This window comes from Pan troglodytes, chromosome 12, assembly GCF_028858775.2.
Source record: "Pan troglodytes isolate AG18354 chromosome 12, NHGRI_mPanTro3-v2.0_pri, whole genome shotgun sequence".
In the NCBI taxonomy this organism is placed as follows: Eukaryota; Metazoa; Chordata; class Mammalia; order Primates; family Hominidae; genus Pan; species Pan troglodytes.
In genome coordinates, this window is record NC_072410.2 from 24556269 (window position 1) to 24568640 (window position 12372).

Sequence of the window (12372 nt, forward strand, 5' to 3'; positions counted from 1 at the left end):
GATCAGCCGTACTGTTTTCCACAGCAGCCATACTAGTCTACAGTAACAGCACACAAGGATTTCAACTTTTCCACATTCTTGCCTATACTTGTTATTTTTTATTTTTTTTTAAATAGTGGCCATCCTAATAGGTGTGAAGTATCTCAGTGTGGTTTTAATTTGCATCTTCCTAATGATTAGTGGTGAACATAATTTCATATACTTGTTGGCCATTTGTATATCTCTTTGGAGAGATGTCTCAAGTCATTTTGAATGAGTTACATCATTCAAATGGGTTAAATCCCTTAAAATGGTTAAGGTGGTAGATGGGTATTAAAAAAATAGGTTGTTTGCTCTTTTGTTGTTGAAGTTCCTTGTATATTCTAGATGTTAACCTCTTATCAGATGCATGATTTGCAAATATTTTCTCCCATTCTGTAGGCTGCCTTTTTTTTTTTTTTTTTAAATGCACAGGGGTTTTGCATTTTGGTGTAGTCTAGTTTGTTTTTACTTTTGTTGCCTGTGCTTTTGGTGTCATACCCAAGTCACCGCTGACTCCAATGAAGTTTCTCCTGTGTTTTCTTCTAGGAGTTAGAGTTTTAGCTTTTAAATTATGTCTTTGATCTATTTTGAGTTAACTTTTGTATATGGTGTGAGTGTCCAGCTTTTTTGCCTAAGGACAGCTGGTTTTCCCAACACCATTTGTCGAAAAGATGTTCTTTCCCCATTGAATGGTCTTGGCATCCTGTGGAAAATCATTTGACCATATATGCCAGGGTTTATTTCTGGGCATGCTATTCTATTCTGCACTTCTGTCTGTACATATTTATGCCAGTGCCACATTATTTTGATTACTGTAGCTCTGTAATAATAAGCTTTGAAATCAGGAAGTATGCGACCTCCAGCTTTGTTCTTTTTCAAGATTGTTTTAGCTACCTGGGGTTCCTTGAGATTCGATGTAAATCTTAGGATGGATTTTTCTATTTCCACACACAAAAAAATCAGTTGGGAATTTGATGGGGGGGGGGGGTACATTGAATCTGTAGCTCACTTTTGATAGTACTGTCATCTTAACAATATTAGGTCTTTCAATCCATGTGCACAAGATGTCTTTCCATTTTTTGGCATTCTTAATTTCTTTGCAGCAAAATTTTGTAGTTTTCAATATACAAGACTTTTGCCTCTTTGGTTGTTTATTCCTGAGTATTTTCTTTATGATGCTACTGTACATAGAACTGTTTCCTTAATTTCCTTTGGAGATTGTTCAACAATGGTGGGTTGTTTTTTTTTTAATTTTTAGAAATACATTTAATTCAATTCTATAAATATTAATCATTCAAAATCTGGCCACAATCATAGGAATACAAAAGTAAAACCCCAGTTCTTTTTTCCCTAAAATGTCACAATGTAATAGATCTAACATTGCATATATTTCTGATGTGATGAAATGTTGATATATATTTTCTATCGTGCAAACTACAGCTCTAAAATTTTTCAAAGATAGTACATATATTATGTTTTCTATAATACTTACACCATCATTATTGTTTTACCTTTTATATCTCATATTCTATTTTAATTATGGAATGGTATTATTACATATCCCTGATAAAAATATTAAAATGTGCTATGGGAAAATTAAGAAAAGACATATTAAACCTTGTTATGTAGTAGCAGGGACGTGGGAAAGCTCCTTGGAAGAAGTAAGGTTCATCACTCAGAAGTCAGCCTATTTAATACAGAGATAATGATTCAACTTTACTTCAGAGAATTTAAATCTGTAGCTACCCTCTCATGGTTTGAATGTAGTTGGTGACTATTTTTTTAAGTTTTAGGGTACATGTGCACATTGTGCAGGTTAGTTACATATGTATACATGTGCCATGCTGGTGCACTGCACCCACTAACTCGTCATCTAGCATTAGGTATATCTCCCGATGCTATCCCTCCCCGCTCCCCTCACCCCACAACAGTCCCCAGAGGTGATATTCCCCTTCCTGTGTCCATGTGATCTCATTGTTCAGTTCCCACCTATGAGTGAGAATATGCGGTGTTTGGTTTTTTGTTCTTGCGATAGTTTACTGAGAATGAACCTGAGAAAAACAAGCAATGGGGAAAGGATTCCCTATTTAATAAATGGTGCTGGGAAAACTGGCTAGCCATATGTAGAAAGCTGAAACTGGATCCCTTCCTTACACCTTACACAAAAATCAATTCAAGATGGATTAAAGACTTAAACATTAGACCTAAAACCATAAAAACCCTAGAAGAAAACCTAGGCATTACCATTCAGGACACAGGCATGGGCAAGGACTTCATGTCTAAAACACCAAAAGCAATGGCAACAAAAGACAAAATTGACAAATGGGATCTAATTAAACTAAAGAGCTTCTGCACAGCAAAAGAAACTACCATCAGAGTGAACAGGCAACCTACAAAATGGGAGAAAATTTTCGCAACCTACTCATCTGACAAAGGGCTAATATCCAGAATCTACAATGAACTCAAACAAATTTACAAGAAAAAAACAACCCCATCAAAAAGTGGGCGAAGGACATGAACAGACACTTCTCAAAAGAAGACATTTATGCAGCCAAAAAACATGAAAAAATGCTCATCATCACTGGCCATCAGAGAAATGCAAATCAAAACCACAATGAGATACCATCTCACACCAGTTAGAATGGCAATCATTAAAAAGTCAGGAAACAACAGGTGCTGGAGAGGATGTGGAGAAATAGGAACACTTTTACACTGTTGGTGGGACTGTAAACTAGTTCAACCATTGTGGAAGTCAGTGTGGCGATTCCTCAGGGATCTAGAACTGGAAATACCATTTGACCCAGCCATCCCATTACTGGGTATCTACCCAAAGGACTATAAATCATGCTGCTATAAAGACACATGCACATGTATGTTTATTGCGGCATTATTCACAATAGCAAAGACTTGGAACCAACCCAAATGTCCAACAATGATAGACTGGATTAAGAAAATGTGGCGCATATACACCATGGGATACTATGCAGCCATAAAAAATGATGAGTTCATGTCCTTTGTAGGGACATGGATGAAATTGGAAATCATCATTCTCAGTAATGGTGGGTTTTAAACATTTAATTTTTACTGTTAAACAACCAGTATACCAAAAAGTGAATAGGATGTTCGTATGTTAAGAACAAAGTAATCTGTCATGTAACTGGCCATCCAGATCAAGATAACATTGCCTGAACCCCCTGTAATTTTAGCCTGACTTTTTTCAGAGACCCTCTCACTTGCCCCTTTACCACACTCTGCCATTTGCCTTCTCCTTTGACCTTTTGAATTTGGCTCATGATGCATTTAGCGTAACCGATTATGTAGTGAGAAAAACAGCGTGGTCCAGTGCTGAAACAGGAAATATTTCAGTTGAACACCACAAAATCACCATTTGTTCATGTGTTTATTCACCAAACTTTAGCTCCTTCAGAGCGGGTATTACACTTGCTCTTGTGAATACAGAGGGGACTGACAGTGGACAGGATATGCATGAAAGAATCTTCATAGTCAACAATGAAGGAGAGGAACTTTTTTTGAAAGGGCCAACTTCATTTGTGGGGAGAAATCACCATAGAGGAAGGCAGACCTGAGACTAGCCTTGCAGGAGGGGTGAGGATGCTCAGGAGAGGTCCAGATCCGAGGGGACTGATACAGACCGGGACTGATACAGACCAGGCCTGGGGGTGCATGGGTGGAAATTATGGGATGGTTCTCAAGAGATACAGGTTCAGTGGCTGATTGATGGGATGTGGAGGAGAAAATGACCCCAAGGTCGTCTATTAGAGGGAGACTCAGCCAGCTTGGAGGAGGAGAGGCATGAGCATGCTGTATTTGAGATGCCTGCAAGACAGGCATGGTGCTTAGATGTATAGGTAATCTGGACCTTGGGGGAGAGTCTGGGATGGACCTAGAAATTTAGGAGTCACTACCATATAAGTGACCATTTGTTCAACAGGAATGTGTAAGATTTTTCAGGACGATCATCTTAAGTGAGAAAGGGAACCCAGGAGAACACCACGCCATTAGCGGCAGGTGGTGGGCAACAGCAAATTTGAGAGTGAGGAGGGATGGTCAGAGACGTAGGACCACCAGGAGAGAGTCAGGCCACAGACACCAAGGGAGGGCCGGGTGGCGAGGAGGAGGAAGCAGTGAAGTGCTATGTCTGTCTACATCCATCTAACACAGGCATCCTCTTTGGAGCCATGGAGATGCAAGTGTGTTTTCCTACCCTGTCTGCTCAGCTTTTTCTGTTATGTGGGACAACAGTGTGAAAGACCTGCCTGGACTGGCCTGCAAGGCCCACAGGGGCCTGATGCAGGAAGAAATCATGGCAAAGACAGGGGTCCAGTGGAGGGAATCTAGAGTATGGGTGTTTTCAGGCTACACCCTGGGAACCCTGTCGTAGCCTGGAGGGCAACAGCTAATAAAAACAAGACCAAGCTACTCTCCGTTTGCCTACTGTTGGCACAGGATGGGGGGTGGAATCGCATGGAGGGTGCAGCCTCAGGCTGGAGAAGCCTCCCTGGGGCCCCTGGCAGGGGAGGGAGTGCCTGTGCAGGCCAGCTCAAGGATCCCACTACACTGCAGAGCACGGTGTAGCCCCCACCAGCTTTTCCCACTTAAAAGTCATCATTTGGCCACCAGACAAATCATAGACTGATCCTGGGGCCGATGTCCACGGTGCTGGTTGGTACCCACAGTTAGCGTCAGCAAGGCATCAGGAGGTCAGTTGCGGCCAGGGCCACTATTGGGAGCAGACAGCCTGCTAAACACAAGTTTCCATCTGTACAACCCAGCGCTCTCTGCCAGAGGCCGCGCTGCTTGGTGTTCACAGGAATGAAAGATCTTTTTGGTCAGCATATACCTCTCAGAAAAGGATGCTATTTTGCTTTTTTTTCTGTCTTCCTGATTTCAAATACTGGATTTTATCCACTGTAAATTTGATTACTTCCTACTTTTGGAAATAACCAGGGTCTCTGAGAAGAGGGCACTTTTAAAAGTGTAAAAGCCATCATGGATCCCGATAAGCCAGCTCTGCCCCTCTCTGGAGGCCCTCATGGGCAGCCGGGGGCCAGGTCAGGCAGGCTGAGCTGTTTCCTGCTGCCCACTCCTCTCCAATCTTCCTTGACCCCCTTGTTTCTGTCATCACTGCCACCCCTGCAGGTTCCACAGGGCGCATGTGCTTCTGGGCTGGGGTTCCTTCTGTGCACAGCAGAGCAGTGCCCTCACTATAACTTATAGAAAATCGGCTCTTAAGAGGGGCTGGTAGAAGAGGACATTTTGGGGAGAAAGTGATAAAAGAAGAGAGTTTGTCCATCTCCAAATGCAGAGTTCTGTGAGGGCCTGCCTGCCAGGAGGAAGTGCTGGTCTTGGAAGAGCCATCCCAGGAACACGATGGCATGTGAGGCCAGTTCCTTCTGTCCATGTGTTCCCAATACCCCTATACACAGAACAGCTCTTCTCCCCCCACCTTAAGAGAAATGCTGGCAGCCCTTTAGAGTGACCAAAGAGGTCACACTGCCCACTGAGAGAGATCTACTGCTCATTACTACAACATTAGGAACACTCAATGCTGCTGAGGATACTGTGAGAAACCTCTATTCAAAAATGGTGCCAACCTGCTGTGTGATGCTGGTAAAGAATAGAGGGAGGTTACATAGTAGAACAATGTACAATGAAGTAACCTCCCCACATGGCTAATCATTTCTGTTCTTGGAAAAATCACAAATCGGGAAGCTCCAACCTCCAGCTCCTCTTACCTTCCTCCAGCGCAAAGCCTCCCTGGGACAACTCCCCTAGATCTGGGCAGCCAGATTGTGCCAAGTCATCTACTAAGCAGAGACTCAACAGGAAACTGAAGCGCAGCACCAGAATGGCATGCGGAGGGAGGGCAGGAAGAAGTTCACGGTAGCTGATGTCTGGGCGTCCTGACATGTCTTCTTCTTGGCTTAACTTTAAAGAGAAGCAAAATTAGGCCTGACCTTGAGGGATTCCCTCTGACTTTACATACTGTAAGCACAACACAGGACTTACACCAAGATGATTCCAGATGGATTGATCTAAATGTAGGACTGAAACCATAAACATCCTAGAAATAAGAACAGGTAAATGCTGAAAAAATAATCCTGAGACATGAGAGTGAAGGTAGAAACTGTTAATAATATTAAACTGAGCATGGCCCATGCACCAAGCAAGGTGCCAGTGAGCACTTTAGTCCAGCCCCTCGTCGTGGGCACGCAGCCACACCACCATGCCCACAAGGACATGGCTGTCCCATATGTCCCACCTTCCATGGTGAAGCCAGGACTCCATTTCAGAACAAGCATCAAAATGAAAGACAGGTATATGTGACTACATAAACCATTTAAAATACTGTATAACTCCTACCACAGACCAAAAGACAGCTGACAAATAGGTTAAAAAGTGTGCAACATATGACAGGGGCTAATACATTGTATATTAAAAACAATCTATATGAAATAGATCAACATTCCAATGAAGTCACAAACATAGAAATATCATAAAGGTATAAAAGATGTTCAGTGTTCACAGTAATCAAGGAATCAGGACACTGAAACGAGGTGCACTGCTACCATCGATGAGAATAAAGGGAAAAGGCACATGTTATTTTTGGTGGTAGCTTAAATTTCTAGGAGTTTGGTAATACTAAAAACTCCAAGAGTTAAACATTTCAATCATCCTTTAATTGTACATTTCCAGTGAGAGGAATTTTTCCAAGGGAGATAACGGGTCATGTGTGCCTAGAAGACGGCACAGTGGTGCAAGATGCAGTCCTGGTGACGATGAACAGGGTCAATATTAATACAAGTGGAACTGCATTTTGACAAGTCATACAACGAGGACTGGGCTGCCCACAGAGATGATGTGATCCATGTTCACAGACGGGAAGGTAACAACAATGGCTACCATTTATGAACACGTACTTCTGAGGCGCGTCGCACGTTCCTTATGAGGAAGGTACTGTTGTTGTCCACACTTTGCACATGAGGAAACGGAGGCTTGGAGAGGTCAAGCAACTTGCTCAGAGTCACCAGCCAGTCAGGGGCAGAACCAGGATTGGGACCTGGTCTGTCTGTTCCCAAAGTCCGTGCTCTTAACCTCAACGCTGTTGCCCCTCTGCTTCAAATTAGGCAGAAACAAGCTTATAAAATGGAAGTCTCCCATGGTCCCATGTTTACAAACATGTATTCAGCACCCGAGCACTCAACGCAATGCCCAAGAACAATGGTCCAGTCACAGGCTGGTCACATAGAACTAGTCCTCCTAATAGGATGAATCAGGCAAGACCACATTTAATATCTTGTCAGTTATTTATTATGTGTCATTCTAAAGACTAGCACATTTACAGCATACATGGCTTTGAATGACCTAAGAATATATAAAACAGTAACTGTATGTTTATATATATATATAGTAATACTGCCCAAAACAAATAAATAAAGGTATCATAATGCACTAAGCTTGGCAAATACAATTGTGTAGGGACAAAACTGTATTATACAATATTTTTACATCTTTAAAGGAAACTAAAGGCAACTGTGCTCTGTAGGAGCTCTGACAGAATCCACATTACATTCCCAGTTTTCCATAGATCTCTTTTCTTTTTAGATGGGGAGGCATTATAAGGAACACTGGACGGAACCTCTATTTTACGGTAACCTGTAAAACTGCCTTCCCTGCACCTCTGAAAACTCAAAGCTCCTACAGAAGAGAGGAGCTGCTTGCCTCTGTGCAACACACCCTCACCCTGCAGGCACTGGAAGCGTGTGATGCTGCTGGAAGCCCAGGAACGATGCCTTCAGAGAGAATACTGAAACCTGAACCTTTTCTATAGCATTTGCCAAATCTTACAGTTTTATGGTGACCCATTACATAGAGCAAAAATTGGGAAAATAATTCATATAAAGGTGTCACATGCAAAACTGCTGACAGATGATCCACATTTGCTATATTCCCTTTGATGAGTGCAGATATTTAATGCTCTCCAGACAAAAAAGATCTGAAAACGATGTGGGTAATATTTATTTTTAAAAAGCAAGGAGATTTTTTAAAAGTTAAAATGAGAAAAGACGGAACTAAAAATTTACAAATTAAATGAGATGGTGGAGAGGTGAAAGGGTAAATCAGCCATATTGAAAACAAACTGTCTGTGAACAGAAATTGACACTTAAAAAGGAGAATCTGATACCAGCAGCAGCCACCTGTGCAGTGGGTTTGGCAGGCAGGAGCTTCTCTGCCTCCTGCCTGCCACGGTGAACTCAGCTTTGAGGGAGCAGCACAGAGCTTCGTCCTTCATTAAAGTGTCCTTCACAGACATTTTCCTCCCTGCAGGCATCGGGAGACAGCAGGCGCTGCTTGCATGCTGACTTCTGAGTAGGAGGGGGTCTGGAAGGTCATCCAGTTCCACCCTACCTGATGCCCACCCCCTCTGTGTTCCTGCCAATAAGCAGTCCTCCCCATGCCTCAGCACCCCTGGCCCAAGTTTGTTACATGTTTCTAAAGGAACCAGAAGAATCTCTAGGCTTTTAGACATAAGAATTTCTAAGAGGTTCACAAATCATTAGGATCAGCATCATTAATATGTGCCATATGTATTTCTTTTACAACCTTTTCAAGAACATGTAAACATCATAAACAGAATCAATAAAACATATAAACTCCTAAGAAACAAACTCTGCTATGTGCAGATAAGACTCATCATCATCTTATAAAAGATGACCAGACAAAATTTTCTATGAAATTCCTAAGTTTTATGGCCCATAAATCCCTTTCAAAATCTCATTTGAGGAGAATAAATTTCAACTGTTTCTCAATAGTCATCTTACATAAGAATGAGAATAAGTAACAATTATTGCAAACCTAAAAATAAGACACTTTCATCAGACATTCAAACATGATTGTACTGTCTTTTCAAAGATAAATTGGAAATCCTGCAAAAAAAAATTTTTTTTCTGAAAATATTTAGGTTCCTACTATCTCTATGGTCATAAATTCCCCATGGGAGTGTTGACATGCCACATCTGAGGCCCTACATTAACATCTAGAGAAGAAGGGGAGATGTGTCCTCGGCGTGAGGGAGCCTCGGCAGGGAGCTTCAGAGAACAGGAGACAGGCTAAAGGGACCTTACTGCTGGCTTTGTGTCTCCAGCAGACTCCCTGTTCTGTAACTCATAAGGGACAGAAAAAAGAGTGGCCCCAACTATGTGGGGTACCTTGCAGGTGTTACCTTCTAATAAAGTCTTATCTCCCGTTGATTTATCAATCTTTCTTTCAACTTCTTCAGGTGGTAGTGTAGATAGGATAATTCACTAGAACCCGTTATTCTCACTGCATGAGATAGTGCTAGCTTCTTTCCCCAAATAACATTTATTGGTATGCCTAGGATCCAATTATTTAATTTATTATTTACTGTTTTACATTCAGATTTTTACAAAGTGGATTGTAATTCAATGGTTACTTTTGAGTTACTCTGTAGAAAAATAAGTGAGCAAGCAGGCATTTGAAAAAGTCTTCTAGCATTTCAGACAAACCTAGCTTGATTCATGTAGGTAACTATTGATGAGATCTGTGTAGTTACAGCCAAAGGCTATTTAAATAGGCAGTTGTTACTATCCACACTATTGAGCCAAACATTACCTCCTATTGATTCCAATGGGGAAAAAAACCCAAAAAACAAAAAACATGCTCCAGAGACTCTTTAGTGAAATGTTTTTTTTTAAAAAACCACAAAAAATAAAAACCAATCCTTCAGGTCTTCTTGAAGAATTCATATATGACACTAGAGGGTACCCACATTTATTATGTAACAGCTAATTAGAGGAAACCGTGTGTTCACGTTTCAACTTTTCCGTAAGTCCCTTCGGGAGGCCTGTAATGCTTGGGGAAAGCCTTCAGCTGCAGGGAATTAAATGCATATTTGCGACTTCCAACATTCTTCATTGTATTTTCTCTTCGACAACCCTCACTGGGGAAAAAACAAGCACAAGAAATGACGGCAGTAAAAAAGGAAAAAAGAAAAGACTTAAACTAAGATGAAATGAACTGATCATTTTCATAACATTAAAAAAAAGATTAATTTAAATGGGTGCCGGACTCATTTACAACAAATACATACGTAAGATGGCAGGTTTCTGAACAAGGCAATTAAGAAGCACAGAGATGGACACATGCTGCGTGGGGCTGTGAGTTGTGCGTTCCTAAAAGCAGCACTGTATCTAAGTGGAAGCAAACTTTTTCCAAGTGAATGGTTTCATGTAGCTCATGTCTTTTGGGGTTCTATCATAACTTGTGGTTCAAAGATTCCCTCACATAGCAAATGAAGTGGAAAAAGAAATATTACTACTCTTACTAAAGCTGCACTTCAGAGATGTAAGGAGCTGGACTTTTCTGTATTAGCAAGAGCTGTAATCACATCAAATTCAAAATGCTGACTTTCCTTGCAGAATTCAACATGTAGCAAAGCCAGCTGGCTAGGAAGGCTGTTCTGGTCTGCTGTCTCCTGGAGGACAGTTGTTCTGGGTGCCAGGTAATCCAATGGGTTCATGCACTGTCTGCAGAGCGGCCTGGCAATCAGGGCTGGAATGTTATGAGGGAGGGATCTCACCAAGTTCTGGTAGCAGCCAGCCACCCTTCCACAGGTGGGCTGCCCCCATGTGTTCCCTCTTGCACAGGTGCCACTGAGCCAGTGAGAGCCCACAGGTGCCCTTCCCTAGAGAACTCACTACCAGCGTCATCCTCAGCTGCATCTGATGGAGGGTTGCCATGGCAATCCAGGGGGCAAAAACAAACACTGCATGGGAGGATGAGCAGCCAGGGGGCCTCACCTACTCAGTGAGCGCGTCCGGGGAGTTCTCTGGGAAATGTTCAGGTGTAGACATAAAACTAACCAGCAAAAGCGATTTTAAACATAAATGACTTCCCACAGCACAGTATAACTTGATGGTTTTATGCTGTTCTAAGACTAGCAGTGAAATCAACTAGTTATCAAATTTAGTACAAAATTCCCCTTATGAGATGTAAAATTTGCAGTTACCAAGAAACAGTGATTTTTTTAAAAATTCAAATTGTATGAAGACCATTATGTCACGCATTTTAAAAAAAAATCAGTGGCAATTGCTCAAGCCTTTTAAAGTGAAAATGACAGTCTCATTATCAAGAACATGTAAAATACTTTTGGTAAGACAGTAATTTTTATTCAAAAGCTAAGCTCCGATAGTTTAGAAAAGTATCCACCTGGTTGTTATAACTAATTTGGTAACTTGGATATGCTTTCTTGTCACGGAGCCTCAAGGCCTCAGCTAGATGTGTGTCATCTGAGCTGAACACCTAGGCCACAGGAAGCCCCCTGGAGTAAGTAACAATCATGTTTGCCTAACATTCATTCAGTAATCAAAAACGTACTTCCACTTAAAGCAGAAGCTATAGGTTCCTATACACAGTTAATCTCCTTTAATCTTTGGAAACTCTTACATTAATGAACTACTTCAGATATGGCTTCTCCATTTATATAGAAATGTACAAACTGCTTAAAAACCACCTGTCACTAGTAAATGCTAAACTGCCGTGAGGAGCGAGGCAGAATAATTTGTGAACTTTGACATTATCTTTTATTTACATGTTAAAGGAGTTAATGCCTAGTTTAGCTGGCTGAACACATCAGATGTGAAATTCTAATAAAGATTATACTTTCATTTCAACGTAGTTTTCAAATCAAATTGTATTTACTTTCCCCCAGATGTTTGAATTTGCAATATCCGGCTGATGTGGCTGATCCACATGCCGACACTGTCATCCCACCACCTGCCTGTGCGGACGAGCTGGCAAGAGGGCCCGGGGCGAGGCATGCAGAGGTGGCGAGGACAGCCTGTGCTAACTGGGGTTTCCTGCTGCAGAGGCCAAGCTGCTGCCCTAAGGCAGGACACCTCCACTGATCACATCGGCTGCATACTTTTTAGGAACCAATGGTACATGTTGAGGTGGTCTTAGATTTTAGCAAGAGGGACTTAATTATTTCAAAGCTCCATGATTACTTTTATTATATCAATAAATTATTTCTTTTCAAGGGCATCCATTTTTGAAATGAAAATTAAAATGGAAACCCCAAGTGACAGATAATTTTAGGGAATCCTCTAGTTTTCCGGTTCCAGTGGGGTCTTCCACTTGAGAACTCATCTGCAGGCATCAGTATCTTAGTGATTCTATGGCTGAGCATGGGGTGGCTGCTACTCCTGTCACTTTGTGGAGGGAAAACAGGTCATTGTGTTAAAATCTCTGCTGGAATCAAGCCATAGGCGTAAATAGTGACTGTCACACTAGTTGAAAAAACTTATACAA

The 12372-nt window shown here is 41.6% G+C and overlaps 1 protein-coding gene across 10 annotated transcripts in view; it reads right to left on the minus strand.

Moving 5' to 3' along the window:
• Positions 1-6700: 6700 nt before the first annotated feature.
• Positions 6701-12372, minus strand: part of INPP4A (inositol polyphosphate-4-phosphatase type I A) — a 146485-nt gene continuing 140813 nt past the window's right edge. For 8 of the 10 annotated variants that reach the window (XM_003949861.5, XM_063789516.1, XM_009442945.4 and 5 more), the window contains one exon: positions 6701-10003. In XM_003949861.5, the coding sequence (XP_003949910.2) occupies positions 9871-10003 (133 nt within the window). In that variant the 3' untranslated portion in view covers positions 6701-9870. The remainder of the gene's footprint in view (positions 10004-12372) is intronic. The other 2 variants (XM_063789519.1, XM_063789518.1) reach the window with 1 other exon arrangement.